Below are 13,155 nucleotides of genomic sequence, written 5' to 3' on the forward strand. Positions count from 1 at the left end.
AATTAAATATATATATAGAGAGAGAGTCAGCAGGAGTTTATTAAGTATTATTCCTAGACATTTTAATCTTACTTTTGAAAGTGAACTGTAAATGTGTATTTTAAAGAGATTGAACTCAATCCACCAGTCCTCTTTCCTTAGCTCAGATTTTGAAAAACTTTGTAAGAATCTATGAAGACAGTTTAGGACTTTTCTTGAAGATTATAGGAAGGAAGATTTCATCACTGTAGTTTAAACTTTGCAGTTAGTAGGAAATCAATTTTGTCTTTCAATAGTCAAAATATCAATTCAGATATAACTAAGTATAAATATTTTGTAGGATTTGTGCTGAAAATATAGAACACATGAAAAATTCACCAGCTCTCGTCTACCACATGCATACTGGATCAAGCTAAGAAAAATAATTTTATTTCTCTGGGTCTGTTTTCTGAACTGTGGAGGGAGAGGTGGAGGACAGACTTATGTGTTAAATACTTGGTGTCAGAGAAATGCAAAGTCTATAAGCCGCTTATACAATAAACAATTGTACAATCTAGACTTATTTCATTTATGTAGAAGAACAGAGAGATGCAATCCCAGACTGTTTTCTTTTGAAAGCTTCTGACAAATTGTTTTTTTCCCTAAATTTCTTAGTTCTGTTTTGTTGCTGACTGTTTCTTTGAAGACACTGAATGGCAATTTTTCTTTCCCTGTCATAATAGGGAATCTCATGAAGTTTGCTCTAAGTCTTTCCCTTCACCTTTATTTAATTGAATTACTGTGAACATTTAGACAACAAAAAAACTCTTCAAGCTTATTTTTCTTTAAATTATCAATGTGTAGCAGATGTATAGCATTCCTGTTTTTTTCAGACTGCTCCATGCATCAGACAGCAAAAGAATTATAAGGGAGTAATCTATCTCCATAAAAAAGTCCTTCTAATGGAACGTGTACATGAAAGAAACCAGAATTCTGTTTCTCTTCTCTCCCCTTAATATTTTGTAATAAAGAAAGGGAAAACAGAGGAAGAGAAAATTATTCTGACATATCCAACATGTTATGTACTGGTCTTGGCAGAGCAAAAGCTCTGCCTTTCTGTGAGTAACTCTATGTGTAACTTTCTGGATTTCTAATATTAGTTCCCGAAAGAAAACACCTCCTAACTTCTACCTTCTCTCATATAAATGCTCCCTTTCTTTTTCTTCTTTACTTTCTTGATGGTACACTTTTGTAGTAATTTGACCTTTGCTATCTGGGACTTACCTCTATCCATATATTAAAAGGCTTGTGAACATTAGCCAATGATGAGAACAGGAGACATGCTGGGGTATTCACATTGTTGTTAGGAGAACAAGTATTAAGGTTGATCCTTCTGGATGGAGGAGAAGTTGCAGAGTTCTGCCACAGGGCAGAAATTTTGGAGAATGTAAGATGAAAGTTTCAGCTTCAAATACAGGCATCTTATTCTGTCCAGATGCTTGAGAAGTGCAGTAGAGATTTATCAGCGAGAAAAACAAAATCAGCCTATGGTTCATTCATCTTAGTCTGCTTCAATTATGTGGATAAAATGTAGTGTCAGATTCCACAATTTCAGAGTATATGTCAGTACTTTTACAGCAAGGTTATTGACTGGAATTATAATTATCTTTCAAGGTAATAATCTCCCCCACAACATCTTTACTATTGTATTACAAAGCTCAGTTAAAAAGACCACATTTGTTTTTATTTTTTTAATTTTTTTTTGAGGCCTGCACTTTTTGAATTTAAATAGCAGAGCAGAATTTTGTTTTCTTCCTAATGTTGACACAGAATTTCAGCATCACAGAGTGAGATAAGGGGTTTCATTGTTAAACACACAGAGGAAGATGATAAAGGAGAGCCAAATGAAAGTTGAAAAGTTAATGGTAGTACTGAAATTTAATAGCAGAAAACCACATTCTGTCATTTTTGGTGTGTCTCACACAAATATCCATGAGTTGTACTGATTTCTAAATTGCTAACCTTTAATATGTTTATTAAACATATTAGTCTTTAACTCACATATAACATACTTTTAGATGTTTGGAGCATAAACATATTATTAAAGTACTTCTTCTCAGTATGAAATAGTAGCGGTTACCACCTGGGTTCTCTTATCTGTAGCATAAATTCCTATAATTACAGATACAATCTTGGAGTGTTGATGTATTAATGAAAAAATATTATTCTCCCTGTATGTTTACCTTTTGGCTACTTATAACTACACCGTTTTAGCTCCAGTCCTAGATCAAATTATTTGTTATTTTTCAACTTTCTAAAAGGCAAGTATTCTGGCTGCTCATTATTCCACCTTTCACAACTTAGGGATACTAAAATAATTAATATTAGTTTATCAATTTATATATTTTTTTCTAGTTGTCTTATGCCCAGTGTCGTGTAAAACACAGCTGATAATCTGAAAGTTCAATTAGAAATAGTGATTAATGACATATTACATCTCTAATGTAATGTTTTCAATCACCAAGTTAAGAAAAGTCATTATTGAAAGATTTTTAAGAATGATGAGGATTATAGCTCATGGGCATAGAGAAACTTCTACCTAGAGAATTTTATATAGTTGTGATTGCCCTGTAAGCAGAGCATGGGCAAGTAATTGCATCTCAGTCCACTAAGGTGAAAAGACATAATCAGGGATTTAAAGGTTACATCAACAAAATGTGGGCTTTCAAGAGACTGACAGATACACTAACTCTGAAAAGATAAGGTTATAATGAGGATATTCTCTTGAACATGTAGGTGCCCTTAGTGTAGTATCGACAAAAGGATGTTATAGGCAGGAAAGTAATAAACTTAAATAAGCACAAAAAGTAGCAGGTAAATGTAGAGAAGTACGTATTCTGATATGAAGAATATTTTACAAGAATTAAAGGAAATTAAGTACAAGAGTAATGTGTAGAAGACTGTATGCAGTAAATGTTAAAAGTACTCTATGGGTGCACTGCATGGAAAATGATGGAAATTATAAAAGTGTTGTGGTAGGTATTTGCTAAAGATTTTTTTTTTTTTTTAATAAAAAAGGATTGAAGAACAGGGCTCTGCTTTCATCAAACTCACTGAAAAAATTCTTTAGAGATGGAGCTGGAAGCCCAATGTAAACACTTGAGGACAAATTTTAATATAGATAGCCATATAAGTATATTCTTAGATTACTGGTAGTGAAAATTGTATTGTTATATTAAATATTTTTACAAATTAAGGACACCTGTTATTTCTTTATGCACCTAATTTCTTTGCTGAATAACTGCTTTATCACCAAGAAGAGAAAACTCTTTAGGCTTCTTTATGCAATTAATAAGGAATTACAGAAAATTTTCTCAAAAAAAAAAAAGCTTAGATGAAATTAGTAAAAGTCTCTGTTTAAATTAAAAATCATGATAAATTAAAATCATGATAAATAAAAATAAGGGCTATGCCTTCATTGTAAAATGCACATTTTTTGATAAGTTAAGGGAAACTGAATGAACAGGAGTGAATTTAGATGGACTAACATTCTATTGGGTAATGGTGAGGACTGAAGTAAACTAAATGGAGGAATATTCAACAAGAAAAAGGGCAACAATCTACACTTTTAAAACAATTGTAATAGTTTCTGTGAGGAGATAGAGGTTTGTAAACCTAGAATAACTGGTAAAGAGAGATCTTCAGCATAAAAGGCAGAGAGATTTCAAATATCAAAGGCTGAAAATTGGACCTGGATAAATACAGGATGAAACAGAGTTACTTTCAACAGCAAGAACAATTATTAAAGTAATTTGTCAGTGATCAAAATAGATTTTTGTCATTCTGATTTTTCTAATCTAGAGCTAATGTTTTCCAGAATACAGATTTTTGAACCCAAATTTGAGTTCAGAATATTCCTGGGGATTATCCATCATCATTCCTTGCTAGGGGAGCACTGGTCCATACTTGCAAAAGAAAGGCTTCTTTCCATGTCTTGTTGCTTTCTGGGAAATTCTTTCTCACTCTTGAATTTTAAGCACAAGAGTCACTTATTTCTTTCCTGGGACAAGCCTGTACTTAGCTACATGCTTGTGTCAAATGATGTTCAGTGACATTCAAACTTTCTAAAGAACAGAAATTTAGACTAGTGAAGAAATGGTAGCAAAGCAGGAAATCAGGAAGTGTGAGTGCATCTCTCCAGATAAGGCTTAGCGAATGGGTTTCCTCTGTCTCTTGCATGCTACAGCTAATTTGGGACCTGATGAATTCTCTCTTGGGGGCAGCTGCTTCTTGGTGTTCTTTGCTCTCCCTGTTTAATATGCAGTCTACTGTCCTCTCGCTTTCTTGCTTTACTCCAGCCTCTTTTGTGCTATCTCTTTTCACTCTTCAGAAGTTTCTGTAAGTCTACAATACTGTTTTACACTTCACTCAGGATGTGTTAAACAGGTTTCTACCTACTCATAATGTTTTCAAGGCTGTTACTAAATTTCGTAAATAAAATAAGCATTCACTGTAGAAATATCTTCTCAAACCACGTTTCACAGTTAGCTCTTTGTGGAGAGCAGTTGAACAAAGTAATTATATGGATGTTAAATTAGTATAAATAATGTATTCTCCTCCAGCTTTTGTCATTTTAGTGGGCTCATATCACTTCTAGTTTATGAACATGAGTAGAATGAATTCTTTCTTCTAATTCACAGAAACACTGGGATCTGTTCTATACAGAAGATCTAAGAAAAAACAGCCCCTTTTAATGTTATTTCATCAGATATATTTCTTCTTCATTTGGGTCAATTAAAATAATTTCAACAGAGGCAGATTTTCAGACTCTTCACTGGCTCTTAATAGGTCTAATAATCTTACTCAGAGCAGTATGGAAAAGGCAACTGAACCCTGTGGCACATTACAAGAGAACCCTTGTGGCAGATCAAGTACTGCTTTCTGCAAGCTGGAATTTCATAAAATTGACACAGCCCACATTAAAAACTGGCTCACTGACAGATCTCAAAATTCAGTTATTAATAAGGAAATATCAGAAGTAGGGCTGTCTCACAGGAAAGTCTTGATCAAGAATAGGGATATTTTGAAAGATTTCAGCATTTTTTTTTTTAAAGTAAAGTTGGCAAATGACACAGACTGTTGGAGACTGTATGTGCAGAATAATTCCATCCTTCAGTAAATTCAGAGACACAAACAAAAGATAATTGTTAAAATAAAGAAAAAAAGAAAAAGAAAGCCTGTGGGTTATAATTCAAGGTGAGAGCTGCACAGAAGAGCAATGATTTAGGGTAAAACTTAGTTATTTTGTGTAGTATGAGTTCTTAGGTATGCATCACCCAGAAGAGTAAGTCCCCTTTGAAAAGACACTATGAGTAGAAAACTGGAAGTATTCATGCAGCACTGATAACACCATTACAAAAAATTCCAGTCTTGGTGTCCACATTTCAAAATGGGTCTGGAAACAATAGAACAAGTTTAGAAGTTAAAGCTGAACAGATTATCCATGACTAGCATTTGCAGTATGTGGCATGAACTGCTCAGGTTATGGAAGTCTGAGGTGACTTTAATCCTTGTGTGTAGATGTTTGTGTGTGAAGAGGTTTGACATATGGCTAGGCATTGCCAAAGTTGGAATTAAAGAACTGAACTTCAGAATAAAACAAAATTTCCTATTAATAGGAAGAATTAAATATTTCCTACAGTTACAGGGCAAACAGGACAGGATTCAGCATTTCTTGACCAATGAAGCAAGATATGCTTTGATCCAGCTCCTTATGTTCTAGCCTGGCAGTGGTTAAAATGAGGGGTTTGGCTGTTATATAGATAAACAGGTTTGCAAAATCAAAGGGAGTACATATGTATTTGTGAGACGTGGTGTGTGTAAAAATATGTCACATTACACAGGCAACATGTGTATATATACACACAAATATATATATTTATTTTTATTTTTTCTTCCTCTGATATTTCCATCTGTGCATACTAGTTTCCAGGGTCCATTTAAACTTCCTGTGAAGCATGCTCGGGACAGCAGGATGATCAACGGATTTAGTGCTCCGTGGTCATACAAAAAATTCTTTGTGCAGCCTGACTAGGGTGTCTTGGTCTCAGGTTCAGGGCAATGGGTAGTCAGATTTAGGATCAGGGAGAATTTCCTGCCAAGTGAGACTGGCAGGGAAAAGGTATCTTTGGATATTTAGGAAATGTATCTTGCCTGTTGTCATAGCTGACAGGGGGGCTGTTGCCCTGTTTCTTTCTGTGTGCCTGAGTTTTAGATTTTTGAGATTTGAAAAATCCTTTATTAATTAAGATTTTACATTTGTTATAGAGCACTTAGGAGATCTCTGATGGTTTGCAGTATAAAGAAATCAAATCTTATGACCTAGCAACCCTCTTCTATGAAATCAAAGTACATTTTTCCTGTACCTTCCTCCTTGTCCATCTACGAATAAACAGAGGTGCTTCACTTTAATGTGTGAGATCATGGGAGAAAGAGCAGCAGAATTTTGTAATTAAGGGACTAGGACACGTATCTTCTTATGTCCATACTCTTTGTCATTCACTCTCCAGTACAAGCTGGAAAAAATGCTTGGTGAATTGATGTTGTTTAAATGCAAATCTCTCCTGCACCACACCCGGACCTCTTCCATTTGTACCTTTTCCCCAAAAAACAGTTATGAGGTTAGAACTGATTTATCAATGACATGTACATCAGACGTGACTTTCTTTGGAAGTTGCTTAGAGTTTTTGTCTTTCTGTAAATACATTATGAGAATATATTTCTAAAGCAGTTAATTTTGTCAGCCCAGTGAGAGTAGTTTTACTGGATTTCTTAAGAAAAACAAGTTTGAAAATGTTTAACTTTTAAATGACTTTCTCTTAATGAATTTCCAATTTGGTGTGTGGAGCAGTATATTGATCAAGTTGATGAAAGGATATTAATAATCCTTAGGTGTTCTATTATCGCATGAATTGAAGAAATATGTAATAAGTTATTTTATTTTTGTCAGACATCTTCAGTAGGAATTGACAGAAGGTGCTGCATATTGATTTATTGTAGTTGATAAACACACCTGCTCCAAGACCTTATGGTTTGCTGTACTATCATTTTTTTCCAAATATTTATTTCTGTTTATGATTAATTTTTAATGTTGGAAGAATGTTCTCCCCCCCCACCCCCCTTACCTCTTATACTTTTTTATATCTATCTTATACCTATTCACGTGACAAAGTACAGATGGTGGTTGTATTAAGAATTAAAAAATTCATCTTGATAATTCTAACTTAATTCACATGGAATAAGGAAGCCAAATCATATATGATTCTTCACGGAATGAACAAAAGAGAGATTTACTTTTTCTGAGTTTAATAAATGAATATTGTTGTTTTAATACATACATTGAAATACATTAACAGTGTAAAGAGTTAATTAAATCTGTAATTACTATTGTTACTATTTTGTTTAGTGAGGACTACGGTAATTGAGACAGATGTCTACGTTAACAGCATTGGCCCAGTTGACCCAATCAATATGGTAAGTTTTGAATATTGACAGAAAGTAGTATCTGAGAGATGTTGTAGATTAATGTTATGAAATAATTATAATCTTATTCAGATAAGCTTCTTTATTTCTTACTGTGTATTCTTTTGTTGTTAGATAAAATTGTGCTTATTGCAGAAACTTGTTTAGACTCTGTATTTCAAATTGTTTTATTCTTTCAATAAACTTCTTTTTAAAAATGTGTTTTCTAAAAATACAGAAGACATTGCATCAAGTGTTTATTTTGGTACATGTTGAACAATTTCACTATGTTTGTTTATACTTGGTCTACCTCTGGCCCAGTATAAAATATTTCCTGGAGATATTCTTAAGACTAGGAAAAATAACAATTTACCCAGCATTTGTGAATAACACCATTTTCAGTGTAATGAGTTACTTATTTTGATATCATGGAAAGAAAAAAAAAAAAACTCTATTGTCTTCCTTCTTCTATGTCTTATTTGGTTTTATGGGTCTTCCTCAATGTGTGTGTACATAGCTGGTTTCTTCAGAAGTTAAAGCAATGCAGTACACCTTAGTTTCAGGAGAGACATGTTGAGGTCAGATCTCATCTATTTGGTACAAATACTGAAATAATAGCACTTACGAGGAAGTTCAGTCTGTGGCCTTTTCTCAAATTACTTAGATTTTCTGTCATTTCTGTCTGAAATGGTGATGCTGGAGGATTTAGAGAGGCTTCTGTACAAGACTTCTCCTGGGCAGTGCTACCCAGCAGTGGCAGTGGCTCCTGTCAGTAGCTCAGGATCTGAAGTACTAAGACTGAGACTGGCACTTGGGCGAGTTTGAGCTCATTGTCCTCCTGTCTTTTTCTTTTTCCACCTCCCTACAGGACTGCTCACATTTTTGCATTTGCATGCAGAAGGGCATTTTGTTCAGTTCTAGTATGCTGGGATATGCCAGTGCAGGCAATTTCTGAGCACTTGGTGAAAGCATAGTTATTCCAGAAGACTGTTAAAGATTTTGTGATTTGCTTGTATGTCATCATGCTTGGGGACGGGGAATGTTGACTTTCATTGGTGTGAAGCAGGAAAGGACAGTGGTATTTAGATAGTAGGGGTAAAGGTGCCAAAAACAGATGATGCAGATCTGTGGCAAATGACATACATTACAGCGTAACAATCTACTAAGTTTAGGGTTGTTATCACTTGGGCTGTGGCAGGGAATTCAATGTTTCAGGTGAGGGCTGTATGTAAATAACTGATTGAAAGAGCAGAAGAGCAACGTGGTAGAGGAAATTTTTCACATTTTCATGTCCAATATAAGTGCTTTTTTGTGGTTTCATCCGTTTTCCAACTGTAGTCTTTCTCCTCTGCTTCTTCTCTTCACATCTTCTGAAGGAACTTACAGCAGGAGCAAAATATGGGGACAGACAGTTACTGCTAATGAGGACATAGCAAATTGTAAATGTTTCCTTTACAAGTAACCAACATAAGTCTTTCAGCCTGTGACCAGTAGGTTGCATACATGAGGACCAAAAAGGGGAAATGCTTACAGCTCCAGTTTGCCAGTTATAAAGAACCAACTCTTGCCATCCTCTTACCCCTACCCTGTGTTGCACCTGCAGTAATTATAGGATCATCCATAGGACTGTATCATGCCACTTGGTTAGAGGTCTACCCATATGCGCTACAGCTGGGCAATGCTGCTTTTGCCATAGTGCTAACAAAATGCAGTCATACTGACTTTAATCTAAGGCAAGGATATCATATTGAAAAAGCATATTACTTCATTATAAAGTAGGATCCTAATGGTTATAATGTATATCAACATTTATCCCCCTAACCTGATTTAAAAAAGAAATAACAATGAAGCCGCTCACCAGAGGCTAATAAGGTAAATGTCTTTAAAACACAGAACTTTGAAAACTATTCTATGCTTTTAAAAAATGAGCAAAGAACTACTTAGCAATTCAAATTATAATCTAAGGGCACTATGGCCTTCATAAAATAGCAATTGCTTTCTCTATGCTTGGACTCCAGGAACCTGGATCATATGAGCATCTAATATCACTAGAAAAATCAAATGTTTGTGAAAATAAATAAAACCATATATATGCAAACAGTTTTTATTAAGGCTTCCAACAAAGATGTCTTTAATCTCAGCAAAAAATAATTATGGATTTGACCCTGTAAGCAATTGTTATGTGAGCTCTTTCATTAGGGAAGCACTTTCCCTGGAGTTAATATTGTTTGTGATAGTTAACCAATATTCCAAAAATTGCTTCCATTACAAGGGTTGTCCTTAGTCCTTCATTCTATCACTTTATGTGAGAACACATATCTGTGATTCCCCATTGAATTACTCATTCGCCAGATATGTTAATTCACTCTGGCAAATGATGTCCTTTAACTATTTACTTAGGAAACAATATGGCATGATGTAGAAAGGGTTTTTTTTGAAACGATGTTGAAACAGCATATCAGGGGAGTATGTTCCTCTGAAAGCTTCAAAGGACACTCATTATGAGAGGAAACTGATTTATGTATATAATTCAGTCTATTTTCCTCTTGCTATCTGATAGACTCTTTCACTTTCATAAAATTGAGGCTTTAAGCATATGTATGACATTCATTAGAACTTGTTTTTGAAGGCTTGCATTTTGGCTTTCAGTATTTAATTTAACAAAGATCTACATAAATTTCTAGATGGTATAGACACCCCATGCATAAAAGATGTTTTCCTACAGTGTGTGGTCTCTCTAGGCATCTGCAGCCTCAGTAAACATTTTTAACAAGTGTCCAGATCAACGAAGTATTTAGGCTTCTAGTACTCATTAAGCCTAAAGATTTTTGAATCTGTTGTTTAGAGCTACCCTGGGCTATGCATCCTGCAAGGGTCATATAAACCATATCTAAGTGCATTTTTATGGCCAAAGTCTCAGTCCCCAATACCTCTGCAGTGGTCTAGAGGTTTCTTAATGGAATTTAGACATATGATGAATATTTAGAGCCTGTTTTTGTTTATGTGGAAACTTATTCTGCTGAGCGCTTAATATATACGTACTAGGCTCTTTCCTCCCAAACCAGGACTAATATTAAAAAAAAAAAAAAAAAAAAAGCCACTCTGGTGGTACAGGTTTTAAGTCTGTTATATGGTCCCTGTGTAGAAATACATGTTCATCCATGCTGTCTGTTGGCCTCACAATCTTTTATTTTTTGCCCTCAATTTCATCCCCCAATCCCTCTGTGTTCACCAACACGTAATGTTTTGTGCTACTGTTGCCCCAATGTCTCCGGGATATGCAGATGTTCCCTGCTACTGCCTGTGGCAGAGCCGTGGGAGTGCCTTGGCTTTTGTGTTCTGACAGCTCAGGTTGGAATTCCTTTCATGTTGGAAGAAGACTGTGCAGAGGAGAACCATTGTCTGTAAGAGCTCTATGATGACCAAGTGAGAGTAAGGGCATGAGCACTTCTGGCCATGTTTTAAAATTTATGAGTTTCCATAAGGTTGTGCATGTTCATCATGCAAGCATTACAGGCTTTGTTTTATTTTGTTTTGGAGTCCATTGTATGCATGTTATGAAAGCAGCTTCCTTTCTCTTTCATACGGTAGGAATAATTGTTTCGAAATCAGAACAGAACTATCAACAAGTCTTTGAATATTACCTGTTGCTTATTGTATAGCATCTTTGGATTGAACTAGAATAGCACACTTTCTTTCCCAACTTACTCTTTTATTTTGACTAAGAAAGGTAGATCCCAATCATTCTGATGCCTATCAGCACTAAAAGTGATCACAGTTAATTGCTTGTTACTCAGATGAATGTTTGAGATAGATGGAGACAATGTTCATTTACAACAGTTGAGGAAATATTCCTTCAGTAATCTTAAACATTGTTGTTTCTTTGTTATAAAATACATTTAAGTATTAAAAACAGCATGTCTATTAGTATTTCTTATTTTGCCAGCTGTAGGAATTTGAATAATAATTCATAAATACAATTTTATGCATGCTTTCTGTTTTTCATGGGGGAAAAAAAATAGCTTAAATTGATTAGTCTGGTTCTGGCGGGCAGCGAGTTTGCCTGTTACTACTGCAAGGTACTTGCAGCTTATCCTACCCGGTTTCAGGGGAATCAGCCAAGTACAAGCAATATTCTGCTCATACTGGCTCAGCACAACAGTCCGTATGTCACCCTCAATTTCTGTGATCATTTTGAAGGGAGTGGCAAGGGATGAGGGAAAAGACAGCCTTTGTATGACAGGGAAATGTTGCAGTAGCTTTCTGAAAGCAAACCAAAGAAGAGCCATCTTTTCAGCCCCCCCTTTAAACAGCATTCAGTACTTGTCACTTTTTCAACTGCAGTTTACCAGCTGTCTCTTTACAGATATGAAGTCAGAATAGGTAGTTAAGGTCCCACACAGAGCACTAGAAAATCTGTTCTCTTTGATATAAAATGTGCCCTAATTTGTTTGTGCTGTTTAGGAATGATGCAATCTGAGGCTGCAGACTTTTTGTGCTGTAGCTCATTCTTAAATCTTGTGTTAGTCTTGTTCATGTTTCAGGAGATACTGTTTTTGTTTAGTAGCATTGTGTTACTTAAGACACAGTTGACTTGTTTTCAGTATAAATAATAATTAAGAAAAAAAAAACAACTTTAACTCTCTTGACTTCAGTAGAGAGTATGCCACCATATACTGGTTTAAAATCCATTTTATATCATTTTAGATTCGTCATATCCACAGACAGAACAATAACTTTTTGACCGTTCCACACTGTCCTTTGCTGTGGATAATCACAGGCATTGAGGTCTGAAATCTAAAAATTTTCCATAATGTGATGGATCACAGAACCAGGAGCAAGGTCTCAGACAGCCTCACAAATTCTGATTTTCTTTTTTTTTTTTCCTTTTTTTTTCTTAATCCGTCTATCACAGTGAATCTCTTGTCCACGTTTCCATTGTTATGATGACAATTTTTTGTAACCTTTCCAATTGCAGTCTTGTTCCACTCATACCATTTAGAGATGTCCTACAGAGAAAACATTCCACAGTTTCTGCTGAGCCATTTCTTGCTCCTGCTTCCTTTAAGGCACTTCAAAGCCTATTCTCTGCTCTTGTTTTTTTTTTTTTTTTGGTTTTGTTTTGTTTTTCCTTTTTTTCCCCCAAGAGGACAGCTTCTGCTAGCTTCTGCTTGAAAGAAACTTTCTATAAACAAATAAAGCTTCTAAGCTTCTTCCCTGTTTCTCATCATGATCCTGCTTAAACTTTTTTTTTTTTTTTTTTTTTTTTTTTTGTGTGTGGAGGCTACAAAATGTTGTGAGAAATTAAGCTTTTGCTGTGCTAAAATCTCTGCCTGTAATTCTGACTGGTATTGGGTTCTCTGTTTTCTGTTACTTTTGTCCCTATGGTCTTTCCAGATTTTGTTTTTTATGTTAAATTTAAACTGTAAGTTCCTTGCAGAGGATGTGTATCCTATATAAGCACTTTTGAGTGTCTGTGAAATCAGTTTTGACCTAAACCAAGATTAACATTAATATAATTACCATGTAGCATTTCACTGAAAAGATGAAGGTATCAGCTATCACTTAACCAGTGTTCTGCTGGTGCTTTTTCCCCAGACTGCACAGACTGCTTGGCTGCTTTGCTGTACAATTTATTGTTACTTCTGATGCCTTAATATCTGCTCCAAACCCTTT

At 35.0% G+C, this 13,155-nt stretch overlaps 1 protein-coding gene across 1 annotated transcript in view; it reads left to right on the forward strand.

Annotated features, from left to right (window-relative positions):
- Positions 1–13,155, forward strand: part of GABRG1 (gamma-aminobutyric acid type A receptor subunit gamma1) — a 53,322-nt gene that overhangs the window by 17,457 nt on the left and 22,710 nt on the right. Inside the window, exon 3 of the mRNA XM_050710586.1 lies at positions 7,424–7,491. Within this exon, the coding sequence (XP_050566543.1) occupies positions 7,424–7,491 (68 nt within the window). The remainder of the gene's footprint in view (positions 1–7,423; positions 7,492–13,155) is intronic.

Source organism: Cygnus atratus, chromosome 4 (assembly GCF_013377495.2).
Source record: "Cygnus atratus isolate AKBS03 ecotype Queensland, Australia chromosome 4, CAtr_DNAZoo_HiC_assembly, whole genome shotgun sequence".
Classification (NCBI taxonomy): Eukaryota; Metazoa; Chordata; class Aves; order Anseriformes; family Anatidae; genus Cygnus; species Cygnus atratus.